The 15163-nt window shown below is 40.9% G+C and overlaps 1 protein-coding gene across 1 annotated transcript in view; it reads left to right on the plus strand.

Moving 5' to 3' along the window:
* The window catches only part of RUNX3 (RUNX family transcription factor 3), a 183769-nt gene extending 170851 nt beyond the window's left edge, over positions 1-12918 (plus strand). Inside the window, exon 5 of the mRNA XM_086956393.1 lies at positions 9293-12918. Coding sequence (XP_086812519.1) covers positions 9293-9816 — 524 coding nt within the window. The 3' untranslated portion in view covers positions 9817-12918. The remainder of the gene's footprint in view (positions 1-9292) is intronic.
* The last annotated feature ends 2245 nt before the right edge of the window (positions 12919-15163 follow it).

Raw genomic sequence — 15163 nt, forward strand, 5'->3', positions numbered from 1 at the left:
TAAACTGTTTTAATAATAGGAACTGATCCTTACATTATATGCAACATAGTTCCTTAAATGCACCTGGTGCATTTGCAAAACATCTTCGAGCCCCTTACATCCTTTTTCCAGCCTCCTCAAATTGTTTGGCTCTGGTGTAACTCCATTGCCAGCAACCTTCCATGAAATACTGTTTGAAAGAAAGAATCCCTTGACATCAAATTGATGTTTTCTTCTAAACCTGTTGAAAAGCACACCCGGACAACCTGTTTGGATTTGGCTTCCCCGTTGTTTCTCTTTTTCATGGATTTCTTATGTTAATATCATTGAAAGCACTTGATAGGAAACAGCGTTTGCAGCCAATTGAATACGTATGTTTCAGAACATTGAAAGGCTTCAGTTGGTATTGCATGTGACAGTAGTAGAAAGAGGAAGACAAATGCACATTGCCTGGATAACCACAAATAATTACATTTCCACTCATTCATATGATGTGGGGGAAATTTACTAACACTTTGCACCGGATTTGCGTCCGAAATGTGAAAAAAGTCGGGCTCATAGTGTTGTGGTGAAATTTATTTACAAGGCAAACCATCATTTCTGTTGGAAAGTTATCTTTAGTAAAGCAAATTAGCGCTATACGCTACTTTACACTACTTTGCATCAAGAGGGATACAATGGGTGGTACATGGGCATTTCCATTCAACCACTAATGGTTTTTTTTTCACCAAATCCAGGACAGTAGGTAGACAGGGATTTGTGTAAACAAATGACACCTTCATGAGGCGGATGTGACAGTGGAGCAACTTTTAAAAGTCTCCACATTTCACCAACTTTGCACGAATGCTTCACCTTACAGCACACACACAACGTTAGAATAGTATTGTATTAAAGCATAGTTTTTGTGCTGGAAGTGACTCCATCCACAACAAAACCCATGCTTGATAGTACACACACACCCATGCACAATGGTACAAGGAGGCATTAGTTGGCGCAAGGCAGCCTAAATTGCAAGGGGCTGATGGTTAAAAAAACGACACCATATCTTTTTAGATATAGCTCTGTTTTTCTCTCTCCTTTTGCGGCAACTCAGCGCAGCAACCCGATTTGGTCAAAGTTAGTACATTTACCCTGTGTTCTTAAGTCTGAATTTTGGAATATATTGAATTTGTATAAGGCTCTCCAACAACTGTGTTTTCCGGCAAATGGGGGAGGAAGTGCCTGGGGTTGAATCGTGTCTAATGAGAGGCTTCTTCAAATTGTTTTGTGTTTGCAAATATTTGAAGGATGTAGCATAGTCTCTATACACAAATATGTTGGTTATATTTATAAACGCGCGCAACGTAAAAGTTCCAGCTGTCAAGAAGTGCAGCTTTATACAAAGCATTCCTAGGCAGTCTGCCTTTCCTTCAGCGGGTCACTGAGTGTCTTTTCTCCAGAAGAGACCACTGAACTATCCATCACTGAATTGTCTTGGCCCAATTACACTCAAAGTAAGATACATCCACTTAATATAGACTTGCTTTCAGTGCTTTTATGGAGTTGTGCAAATTCGACAAGACATTCTGTTTAGGAATTGCTAGAGACTGACACAGTTTCCGCAGAGATAAAGTATCCATGAGTACCTACTATAATTCTGCCATGCAGTCAACTATATCAGACTTTAAATTGTTCGGTCACGTTTTAGCTTTCTGATTGTTGGTACTGGCTCTTGCTCCCTGTCTGACTCCATGAGAAGAAGCTCCTTCCTAGTGTGACAGAAATGCTAGCGTTAAGCACATGGAGTAACAGAAGTGAAGCCGGCATTTTGTGGCTCCTATCTATCTGCACTTGACACTGGGATGGTTGTGATTCATGCAAGGACAACTATTATTTCTTCTAGTGCTGCCACTAAAGCACAAACTCCACCACTATTACACAGTAGCCACATAATTGTACTACTTGATGCACCTAGAGTACAAACAACTAAAACCACTTCTCTACCACCTCACAGCAGCATAATATTCCCACCACTGCACTAACACTAATCTTCACAGAACTGCCACCATTCACCACTACACTGTTACCCACACCGTCACAAAAACATCTTCAGTATGGCACACCTACCCCCCTCTATTTCTCTGTGACACACTGCCACAGCGGCTCCATCCCTCACCATTGCACTTCACCTAACACCCTTAAATTATCACCATGACCAGGGTGCTTCCACCTCAAGCACTGTGTAACCTCCTTCCACCACAACCTCACCAGCACATTCCACCACCAGAATACAACCTGACAGCACTGTATTACTCCCTCACAAAAAGCACCAAGACAGCAGTTCAATGTTAGCTCCTTGAGCCGCACTTTGAACTCAGCACTAGCCATGCTAAGAATAGCATTACAGCAAACCATACCACACTAATACTTTCACTTGCACCATACAACTACTCCCAGTAACACTTGCCAGCCTCCAGAACCACGGCTAGGGTGAAGAGCTGGCCAGTATTTTTATGAACCATTCATTAAGTTGGTCATAAATACTGTCACCTTTTTTAGGTGTGATATCAGAATATTGTTGTCACAATATCATTTGTTATAAATTTAGGGTCTGATTCACAAAGGTAACTTATTCTTTTTGAGTAATTTATACTTTTGTGTAAGTGTGCTATTTTTGGCTCTTCACAAAATGTGAGTCTATGTTAGTACTTAAAAAAACCATACCACACTAATACTTTCACTAGCCACATACAACTACTCCCGGTAACACTTGCCAGCCTCCAGAACCACGTCTAGGGTGAAGAGCTGGCCAGTATTTTTATGAACCATTCATTAAGTTGGTCATAAATACTGTGCCCTTTTTTAGGTGCGATATCAGAATATTGTTGTCACAATATCTTTTGATATACATTTTGGGTCTGATTCACAAAGGTAACTTATTCTTTTTGAGTAATTTATACATTTGTGTAAGTGTGCTATTTTTGGCTCTTCACAGAATCTGAGTCTATGTTAGTACTTAAAAAAACAAAAAACAGTAGTAAGTCAAACACCACACATGGCTAACCACTGGAACAATGGCACCCTCCTTCAGCAAATAATGGAGGCAGGGAACTAAGATAAGTCACTATAGGAAATAATGCTATCTACAAATATGTAATTTAATGATAATAAAATATAAACGTTATTAATTTATTATTGAATTTGAATATATTTTAATGCCCTATTTTGAATTGTAAAAATATTACCACACTATTTGGTATCAATATATATAACAAAATTAATTTTAATTAATTCTATACAGCACTTTTTAAAAATGGTAATGCGTAATAAAAAAAACCTTTTTTTTCTTTAGCTCAAAATGTATCTTGTATTTAAACTTCAGAAAAATGTTAATTTAATTTAATGTATTTTCATTAATTAAATATTTATTTCAAAACTCAAGTTAACAGAGTTGTAGCATGGTTAATGTTTGTCTACATTTAAAATAAGTATATAAAATGCATTTCCATTATTATTTTATATAAAAACATTTTGATTTTAATTTTCAAGTTAAATAAACCTTTTTATTTACCTTTATACTTAACATGCAGAGATATCTTCCCCAACTTTGGAAGCTCCCAATGGTAAAGTATAGAAACATTTTTAAAAAATGCATCTCTAAAAAAACATTAAATAACATTTTATAATAAATAGTAATGCAAATTTATTTTATATTTTTATTGAAAATGTAGAACTAAATAAATAAAATGCTACAGCACCACAACTTAATTTTGAAAATAATCTTGAATTAATGGAAATATTTTAGATTAAAGAGAAAAATATTTTTCTAAAGTTTAAATGACAAAATAAATCCCCGACTAAAGAAAAAAATACTTTTTTACTATGCATTAACAATCATTGAAAGTGAAGTATAGAGTTAATGTAGTTATATTTTAATGTAAATTATTCTTACATTAATCTTTACATTAAAAATAATGCAATGAAATGTGTTATAAGTACAAAACAAATATGTACTATTGTATATGTTTTTTCAACTAAAAATGATATTTGTTTATATTTTTAATTATTTAAGTCATTTATTTTAGCATTATCTCCTAAGGGGTTTTGATTTATCTTATCTTATCTTAACCAGAATTTATACAGCGCACGTTCACCCGGGGGTTTCATGGCGCTCACCAATAGGTCTAGAAACTGAACCCAGGGAAGAGAAATGGAGTACTAGGCCAGCGTCTGAACAAACAGCCAAGTTTTAAGCTGCCGCCTGAACTGAAGGAGAGTGGTAGAGGAGCGGATCTCAAAAGTGAGGGAGTTCCACAGTTTAGAGGCAAGCGTGGCAAACCTGCGTCCTCCCTTCCGTTGGAATTTAAAACGGGGGACATTCAGAAGAATCTGACAAGCGGACCGCCGGTTGCGAGGAGGAGTGTACTTGGGCAAAAGTTCCTGGATTAACCTAGGACTGCGTGCACGAAGAGCTTTAAACATCATGCAGGCAGTTTTAAAAAGTGTACGCTGTGTAATAGGAAGCCAGTGAAGTTGCTTCAGCAGCGGTGTGGCAGATTGCCAGCGTTGGAGGCGATAGATAAGTTTGGCTGCTTTATTTTGGGCCAACTGGAGGCGTTTACTGAGAGCCACAGGGAGGCCCAGGTAGATGGCATTAGCATAGTCTAAGTGTGATAATACCAGTGCCATCACAACCTGGGTCAAAGCAGACTGAGTAAGCATTCGGCTGATCTTTTTTATTTTCCGAAGCTGAAAAAAGCAGGATGACACCACTGCGTTAACCTGAGGCTTTAGTGAGAGCTTGTCATCAATAAGTACCCCTAGACTTTTGACCAATTTGGACGGAGTGGGGGGCCGACCAAGTTTGGGGGGCCAATAATGTGGCCCCCAGAGAAGTTTGCTTTTTCCGAAGAGGACCAGTTCCGTCTTTTCAGGATTCAATTTAAGATGGTTACTGTCCATCCAGTGACCTATACAGAGCATGGTGGACTGAAATTGACAAACAGATTCTGGGGAGTCGTCAATGGTGAAAGTGAGTTGCAGATCATCTGCATAATTAAAAGTAGTGACTTTGAAATTTTTTAATGAGTGCAACAAAGGAAGCATATAAATATTAAACAAAATAGGTGATAAGGAAGAACCCTGGTGGACCCCACAAGTGGTGTGAAGTTTCGATGAGGAAAAGGGAGGTAGACCAACAGCTTGTGAGCGGTCACTAAGGAAGGATCTGATCCAGTCATGTACAGGGGCTCGTATGCCGGCTAGTTTGACACGGTCGAGAAGGATGTCATGGTCGACAGTGTCAAATGCGGCCGATAAATCGAGCAGGACCAGAGCCTGAGGGATGCCCAGATCTGCACTATGGCGTAGGGAATCCAAAACTGCTGTGATGACCGCTTCGGTGGAGTGGGCTGGTCGGAATCCGGCTTGAGCGGGGTCCAAAAAGTCCGACTGCTCAATGAAACTAGAAAGATGGGTAGTGACGTGGGCTTCCAACACTTTGGCCAGGTAAGGAATCAAAGAAATTGGTCTATAATTAGACAAGATAGTGGATTCCATACCTGCTTTTATTTGCAGGGGTACCACCACTGCCTCCTTGAATGAATTAGGTACCACGCCTAAAGTTAGGGAACTGTTAAGGAGACCTAATATAGGCAGAGGGAAGGCAGTGATTACCTCTTTTAGAATGTGGGGAGGGCAGCAATCGCGAGGGAAGCCCGACTTAACCCTGGCCGTCAGGGCAAGCAAGGATAAGACATCCAGAGGAGGGAAGTGGTCAAAGATGAATTCATTAGAAAGATAAGTGGAGTCATGGGGGATCGGGAGAGTAACTGGGATACTAGACTTGATGTGCATAATCTTTTCCTGAAAATACTCATTAAGAGTATTACAGAATTCTTGTGTAGCTTTAGGTTTGGGCTGGATTCTTGCAGGATTGGTAAGCTTATCAACGATGGAAAAAATGTCCTTCGATTTATTGTTAGACATTTCAATAGAGTTGGAGAAAAACTCTGCTTTAGCTGAAAGAATGGCCTTCATGTAGGCAGAACGAGCGGCCAAATAGTGGGTCTTCCCGAGGGGGTCATAGTTCCTTCTCCACACACGTTCCTTCTCGCGAACGACGAGTTTCTTAGCCCTAAGGTCCGGAGAGAACCATTTGTGAGCGTCGGATTGGCGCAAAGTTTTCGACATTTTCAAAGGGGCGTGTATGTTACTAGCATTTACAAGCCAGTCGGAAATGTCCGCTACAGATTGATTAAGGTTAGTGTTGTAAGCAGGAACTGAGGTTTTCAAACTACCAAGGAAGACAGAAGTATCCAGAGAACCCCATTTCCTGATCAAGCCTTCCCTGGTGTCAGTATTCATAGATGGCTTAGAGATGGAGATGTGAAATTGGATCAAAAAGTGGTCGGACCATGTGCAGGGAGAGAAAGTGGGGGGTGCAATACTGAGGTTGGAGGTCCAAATCTGATCTAACGTATGCCCTTTGATGTGGGTGGCGGATCTAATGTGATGGCTAAAATTGATCCCTGTAAGGAGATCCACGAGCTCACTTGCTACCGGGTCCCCAGACATACTGTCCAGCCAGTAATTAAAGTCGCCAATCAGCAGAATCCTATTGTAATCAGTGGCCAGTGTGGCCAACTGGTCACACAAAGAAAATGGAAAAGCGGGCATACTTTAGGGGGGTCTGTAAATCAAAACACATATAAGGGGGCCTAGCCCAGAGTCAAGCCTGATCACCATGTTGTCCGTTCCCAAGAGGTCAAGGGACGTCAGACTGGAAAATAACAAGCGTTTATTGATGATGGCCGCAACTCCACCACCCATTTTACCTAAGGCGCGATCTACCTGTAGAATGTAATAATGCTCAGGTAGCGCTGCTGAGATATCTGGGGAGGAGTCCATGTTAAGCCACGTTTCTGTGAGGAAAAGAATATCTGGTTTGTGACAAGTCAAAAGGAGGAAGATATCCAAATGATGTTTCACTAAAGATATCGTGTTGAGGTAGTGAATATGTAGATGTTGAGTTACAGCTGTAATCTGACTGAGAGGCAGATGCTCATGACGCATGGGAGGTGGTGATTGATAGATACCTAGTTGAGTAAGATGTCTAATAATGGAAGGACGAAGGGGGCCGGCGGTGCTGCGGATATCCAACAGGCACTCAGAGGAATAAATCAAAGGAGATGTTAGGGGGGTGGCCCCTTTCCCCGGACTGGCGCGGACGGGCGCAGCCGGGCTTGCCTTTCGCGCGCCCGCTGCGCGCGTCCGCTGCGGGGCCGGGAGGGGATGCACATTTATGTTGTGCTGAGGGTCGGGTGCGAGGAAAGCTGCAACGCCAACCCTGGGCTAGCCCCAAGATGGCGGATTCAGTACTTAACCATTTTCTATGGGTGGATGTTTCAGTTCCTGTGACCACTCAACGCTACCAAACCAATGTAGTATTGGAAAGTTCAGCCTTCAGCAGTCCTGGAATTCTATGACGAGGTAAGGGGATTCAGTTAGGCTGGTTAAGCGGAGTGGGGGGATGTTTGGAGTGGCAGATGCTATGTAAGATTTCTGGGATTTCTCAAACTACTATCCACTATGGCTACACTACCATCTTGCATCATGACTGCACTAAACTAGTGTTGCCACCTAGCTGGTTTATTACTCGCCTGGCCTTTATTTTTAAGTGCAGGTCAATTAAAAAGGTGAAAATTCTAAGGGCCTGTTTACGACTTTGGCGGTCTTGCAGCGGGCCGTTGCGCCATCGCCCCGCTGTGAGACCACCAAAGCCCTCTGCCACCCACCTGCAGATTAGGAGTTTTCTCCTGGTCAGGTGGTCCTGCAGTGGCAGTCCCATGGCAGTGCCTTTCAAAGGCTCGTATGTGACAGCCACAGCGCCTTCCAGCACAGCATGGACAGTGAAGTCCATGCCATACTGGAACAGGGGGTGCATGCATACAGGGGGGGCACACTATGTGCCCCACTGCATGCATCCCCTGGCCCTGAGGCAACAGGTGGCCTTGTAGCGCTCCCTTTGTTTCCTCGCCCCCATACTTTTCATGGCAGGCTCACTGCCATGAAAACTGTGGTGGTGTGGAAACTCATAATATGCTCAAGCATATTTCAGGCCTCAGACTGCTGCACTACCACCGGGGATCTGGGATCCCTAGTGCTTGTAGTGGTCCTGTGGTGGTCCGACCAGCAAACTCGTAATAGGGCGGGCAGACTGCTGGTGCAGCAGTGCCCGCACCGCCACCACAGCTACTGCTGTTGTCGTAATTAGCCCCTAAGTAACACGTTTCTTTCTTTTGCGCATTGGGTTTAGATGATATTTTCAGGTTTGAAAATATTACCACAGTCCAAAATGAATAAAACGTCTTTAAAATTAAAGAGAATCAATAGAATTCATCATTAAGAGCCTACACCTTCAGATCAGATCAAATCTTAAAATTTCAAAATACACTGAATATGTGTGCTTATTCCTATGTTGTCCAGCTTTTGTGTGAAGAGCATCAATAAGTGCTTTGGCTATAGCTGTGGAGAATATTGGTGTGTTACTTAGGGACTATTCATGACTACGGTGGCCCTATGGACTGCTGTAGCCATGGTGGAGGTGCGACCACTGCCGCACCGGTGGTCGGACCACGAGTTTGGCGGTTGGTGGGAGAATATTACACAGAAGAAGGTCATCTCCAAATCTCTCCATACTGCCCCTGTTACTATGTGCAATGCTCTTGATTCACTCTTGGACCCCATTCATATGCTATAAAAATACCTGCCAAGTAAATAAAAAAGAAATTAACTGTTAAACTTCTTGAAGTAAGTTTAGATTTTACCACTGAAAGCTAAAAAGTTGAAAGTGGTATTTATCAAATGTTGATTCCAAATCATAAGCATTTTAGAATTGTTTCATTTGCCAATGGAAATCCACATGTTACTTACTGATACATGTATTTTCTTGCTTTAGTGTATTTAATTACTCACATTGTGCTAATGAACCCAAGAGGAAGACGAGAACATGACAATATGGATGCATTAAGTGTGTTCAACGGGTTTAGAAATTTAGTAAGAAAAAAGTAAGTTTGCTCAGCAGTGCACTTCAAACATCACCAGATTAAATATTTGGTATTAGGACAAATACAGCTATACAGCATCCACTTGGTCAACCCTGTGTACAACAAAAACTTCAGTATCGTAGGCATTGAAAATACTGAAATGCTAAGTCTCAGTGGGATCATTAGCATCGACCCAGTAAAGACTTAATTGTAAAATAAGATTGCCTGTGCTACACAGTTCTGGAACTACATGCTGTTACTGAACATGTTTCTTATTTTGTTAACAGGAACAGCAGATCTCAGCCCATTCTCTGATCCACGGCAGTTTGACCGATCCTTTTCAAGTTTGCCTGCCCTCACGGAAACCAGGTTTCCTGATCCGCGCATGCATTATCCTGGAGCAATGTCTGCTGCATTCCCATATACTGCCACATCATCTACGACAGGCATAGGTGGCATCAGCATGGCAGGTATGCCCACATCCACCCGTTTCCATCACACCTACCTTCCTCCACCCTACCCTGGATCAACTCAGAACCAAAGTGGGCCATTCCAGACTAACCCATCCCCCTACCATTTGTACTATGGTACATCATCTGGATCATACCAATTCTCTATGGTTGCAGGGGGAGAACGGTCGCCAACTAGAATGCTCTCTTCCTGTACAAGTACAACGGCAGGAAACAGCCTAATGAACCACAACCACCCCAATCAGAATGATGGAGTGGATGCAGATGGCAGTCATAGTAATTCACCCACAGCAATGTCGACCACTGGAAGAATGGATGAGTCTGTCTGGAGACCGTATTAATAAGAGAGACCGATAGACAACCAAACGTTCTATACATGTGCATTTTGTAATGTAAATTGTGAAAATAAATCTATTACCATGACCATTGTACATTATAGATATGAAGTCATATAATGACAAAAGAACATTCTTATATAACATTTTCCAGACATAACGAGCCAGAATTACCATAATCATGCAAACAACTTGTGTTATTCTTTTTGTGATGTACTGTGGCGTTCAATAGGCTCGAATTGCTCACCACTCAGTTTGAACATGTTAATGTACATATGTATCTGGAATTTAAGCTTACCCATGTACATACATTGTTTGCAGTGAAATCATCATCTCATTTTAATCCCTACCTAAGAGAGAGCCTGGTATTGATTATGCTTTGCAGTTTTTTTCAATTACTGATAAGAATCTCTGTACCAGTAGAAATGCGGAAAAGAGATATACCTTTTATGTAAATATGTTAATGAAGATTCACAGCCTATCTGTCGAGACTAAAATATTGAATGCAGTTCAATGGTTTGTAAAACACAATATATTTCATCTGTATTCAAATATTTTAAGAATCAGAAAAAAAACTTTATGTGACGTCTGAAAAGATACTTTTTTTGTAGCAATTAATTTGAGACAATCAATATGTGATATGCACTTGTAAATATAGCAGTAGATGTAGACCTGTAATCTTATGCCTTTTAGATTGAATATATGTTAGTTTTTTCCATTATTGTTTTCGGAGGTACAAGAAAGTGATGATTGTTTAAGTATTTAACTTAGGAGTTTATCCTCATATTTTTCAGAGCATTTCAGATGAAAATGGAAAGCACTGAATTAAAAGCAGTTCTACTTAAAAAATATTTCCTTTTTCGAGGTTCAGCAGGACGTAGGGAGCTTTGTGTCAAGTATATTCCCATACGGATATATGAGCTACTTCAGTAACTAGGTACAGTAATGGGGCTATAACTACTTCATCACTTGAAAAGCAACCATTCAACATAGTTCTGCTGGAAATCTAACTACTGATGCCCCTTTGGTAACCCCTAAATTACTTCAAAGGAAATGGATATTTGAAAAAGCTCTTAGAAGCAGACTTAACTGCTACATTTGGTTAGTGTTACACTGTTAAGTGCAGAACAATGAACGGTATTATGCCTGAGAAAGAGTCGTAGGATATAGGGCAAAGTATTATTGCTTACATGTGAGATTGCACCTTTCTCCAAAATGACATGGAGATCATACAGGTATTCTAATGTAGAACCACCACTTGTAGACTGTCTGAAACTTGCACTAGTTGTTTCTGTTGTTAAAATACAACATAAGTATTCATCAAGTAAGAGGCACACTTAAAAGGTCTACTGCATTTTTAAACGAGATTTCAGAACACAATAGCAAATCTCACAAATACATATACCAAATTGGAAGTGTTTTTGTTCTTCTTGCATACAGCACAGGTATGTTAGCAAGAGTCTTTCCTTGCTTTCAATGACAAAGAAGTGAAATGTTATTAAAGCTTTATTTCCATGTTTGTATAACATGGAGGTGAAAGTAAGATGTAGTAAGCGTTTTAATCAAGTACCTTTGAAGTTAACATCTCAAGTTGTATTGTTTCAGCTACTGTGGTATTTTACATCCATATAATGAGTCTCTTTAAGGGTATCACTGAATTCCTGATGTGGACAATTAGAGTTACCAGCCTTCTCAGGAATTACAGGTTCCGTAGAATGCAAGTAAAATCTCTGCGGGAAACCCCATGGTCGACTGGGGAATTACAGGGAATCGGACATGGAACTGATGATTCTCTTGGTAATTCCTCAATTCTCAGCAGATTGTTAGGGATCACCCAGATCCCCATTAATTCATCGACACCAAATTTAATGGGACCCCCTGCTACGTTAACTGATTTAAAGCCACATGCACAAGGGACCAGCCGCAGTCGGTAGTGGGAGTATCCACCAGGCGGTGACGTGGGGAGGGGGAGGGTTGGGCGTAGTAAACTTTGGATTACGGAGGTTTACAGGTAAGTAAACATATAAATAAATAAAACAAAATTTGTTGCGTGCACTGCAACGCATTTGGGGATGCAGTGCACGCAATTAAATTCGTCACCGCCCAGCAGGTACTCCCACTACCGACCGCCGCTGCAAGGAACTCTTTATGAGGTCCTTTGGGAGCCACTAAATTAGATATGTTGTAAATTGTAAAATTAGTTCAGGCATAAAGTTGACTTTGAAGGTACAATAACCACTTTAGTACATGGTTTAACTTCACCAGAAATTTGTATATGAATGATAAGCACAAATGTATTTTTGTACAACTGTACAGTCATTGCTTTAATTCTTCAACTTGCTAGCTTTCCCAAAGCTTTTTAAAAATATAAACAGGGATCCACTGAGTCTAAGTAAAAGAACATTGCTATTGTCAATAACAATTTAATAATATTTATGGTGTATACATTATTAAAAAGAATTATGACACATTGTCATATTGAGGTGTTAAATATTTCTGTCTTAATGTATTTAATGACAATAGTTTCAAGAATGGGCAACAACATTTAGCTTTGCACTAAAGATTGCTTATTTGATATGCTCAATTTGTTATAAGGCTTGGGCGTGATTGGCACTTAACTGATAAGCCAGTTTACGTTTGCACGTTCATACTAATATACAAATGAGTTATTGCATCCAACGAAAATGTCTTAAGTGTGTTCGTTTACAGATGGCACAAAGCAACATTTATAATGAGAAATTGTGTAGAAAAGCACACGGTTTTGAAAAAGACATTTATACTTACAAATTAATTTTATTGTCAAAAAGTACGGTTATATATAAGAGATCGTACAATGTGGCTATGTAAAGAAAGACAAATGAACTTGATGTCTCCGCCTAGGGATACCGCCCACCATAATTTGTTGTTGCTACATTTCTTATTTATGTCCTCCTATTTTGTGAATAGGTTTGTTAATATTTTTAAGCCATGCAAAGTGACATGTTTTGCTTTTGTGTTAAGAATATCGATATTTCTATCAACTATGCTTAATTAAGAGTTTGTGTAATAATTTTCATGCATTAAAGAAGTTCCCACGTGAAATAATAAATGTGTGGTTGTGGGAATAAACGATTGTCACTCAGTTCTTTTTATTTTGCATTAAATGTAAAAAAGAAGTTATCATTGTTTTATCCTTTTTTCACCCTATGTGGTGGACATGTGATTGTATTTGCTTGTTACCATTGTTTTTAACTGTCAACTGTATAGTACGTCTCTACCACTGGTGTACTCTCATAGTACTCTTACCTTGCTCCTCATTAAGAGTAGCAGTTTCTCTAAGTGGAATTCTAACACTTGTAATTCCACATAGCCAAACTACCTCTAAACCTGTGAATTCCGGGCCCAGAGAAATCAGGGATGGCTTCACTGGATGATGATGTGCATCCAGTGAAAACACTGCAGGGGGTAGGGCAAGGGGTGTGGGCATAAGCACTGCCAGATCTCAAGACCGTCTTCTACAGTACCAACTAGGAACATACAATGACCCCTCTAGTCAAAGCCTTGACCGCCTCCTCAACCCTCCCTCACTCCTAAGCAGAAAAGCTGGGTGCAAGGATGCATCCAGCTATATGCAGAGCTCTAGGCCACAAACTGTGACATAAGGCACACCAGGCACCCACACTCAATCTACTTTACACACTCCCCCAACGTATAACAGATACAGCGCTGGGTTAAGAGCAATGCCCATGGCTGCATGCGCCCCTCTTCACCAAATTCATGGATCACTGACATCCTCTATCTGATGGCAGTGCCCGGGCTGCATGACACTCCTCCGCCTCCCCCACAGTTCAACTGAGGTCTAGCATACAGTGAACTCCTAGTAAGATCGAAGACCCTCCACTCAAAGCACAATCCTCACAAACCGCTCCCCATCCCTCTCTAGGGTAGTACTGGCCTGGGCACTGTCATAACCCAGCGCTGTGTGTGTAGTGCCCCCTCATTTAAGTAGTATAATATGGTTCCCCCAGATTGCCCCACACCTTCCCTAACCATCCACCCCTTGACCATCACTGTGCAACCCAAAACTGCCCTCCTGGTGATACTTTTCACCTGCTCTGAGCAGGCAGAAAAGGTCAGTATTTTCCTCCCTGAAATTAAACAGAACCACAACGAGGAGGAACCAACATTCATATACAGATCTGGGGTTTGTTTGCCTGCTTTAACTCCTGCTTTGTTTCTGCTTCTTGTCGCTCATTTGTGGCAATGGCCTTCTGTAAGACTACGTAGTTTTTATCACTTACTTTCAATACTGATTGATGACATTCAATTATAAGAATTTTGGTTATACATGCCCTGCATAAAAAAAACTTAAATGTTTAAAAGTACATTTAAAAAAAGCAAGGAAAAAAAGAGTGTAATTAAATAAAATGGCTTCTATGCAGAGCCCTTAAGAACCCTGCATCAGTGGGTGATGTACTAGATATGTGCATAGTCGCGCACCATTGATTTTTAGCCAAAATCTGTTCGTTTATGTGCAATCACGGGGACAAGAGTTGAAAAACATCACTCAGCAAGCGGGATCAGATTAGTACTTTATTTCAAAATTGTGTAGAAATCGGGATCTGTGCAACTCTTTAGCTTTGATTGGAAGACCGAAAGCAGTCATTTTTGTCGTCCTCTATACTATACAAACACTTAGGAGCTCTGGACGCAATATTCTCCTCCAAAGTGCCACCGCAGAGACGACATCTTTAAAAGCAGTTCTTTAGCTTTTGGAGGACCAGTCACCTCCCCTCACTAGTTGACTATACGGGAAATCACTCTCTTAATCACACCATGCCGCGGACGCATGCAGTTGACAGACCAAAGTCAAGTCCGTCTGCGCCCATTCGTACCTGGTTCACGCCCAGCGCCAGAGACCCTGAATCTCCCATCCCCCACAGCAACCATGGGAAGGTATACTCCGAGACAAATTATTTGCCATCTTTCTTCAAGACAGGAGTGAAAACTGTTTATCCCTTAACCCGAGCTACATTACCATTGAGCACATCTTATGCTGTCAAGGCGGCTGAGCCCCATTAATCTTCAGTAAAGGTCCTATTTTACTGACAAATGACACCATTCTGGAGCTTAACTCCCAAAACATCGGAATCTGTTGCAAGTTGGTCAATGCAAGGTACTTAATTAAAAACAAAGTAGAATTTGCTGACTTTTTAGACAATTGCAAGTTAGACCTGCCATTTGTAACCGAAACCTAGGCAGATGCCTCTTCAAGACAAGATCTAGTAATTGCTGCTACTCCTGGATACTCCCTACTCAGACTGGTCCGTAAGTCCAGGAGAGGAGGGGGTTTAGCGATTGTGCACCAAAAAAA

Source organism: Lissotriton vulgaris, chromosome 2_1, assembly GCF_964263255.1.
Source record: "Lissotriton vulgaris chromosome 2_1, aLisVul1.2, whole genome shotgun sequence".
NCBI classification, from domain to species: domain Eukaryota; kingdom Metazoa; phylum Chordata; class Amphibia; order Caudata; family Salamandridae; genus Lissotriton; species Lissotriton vulgaris.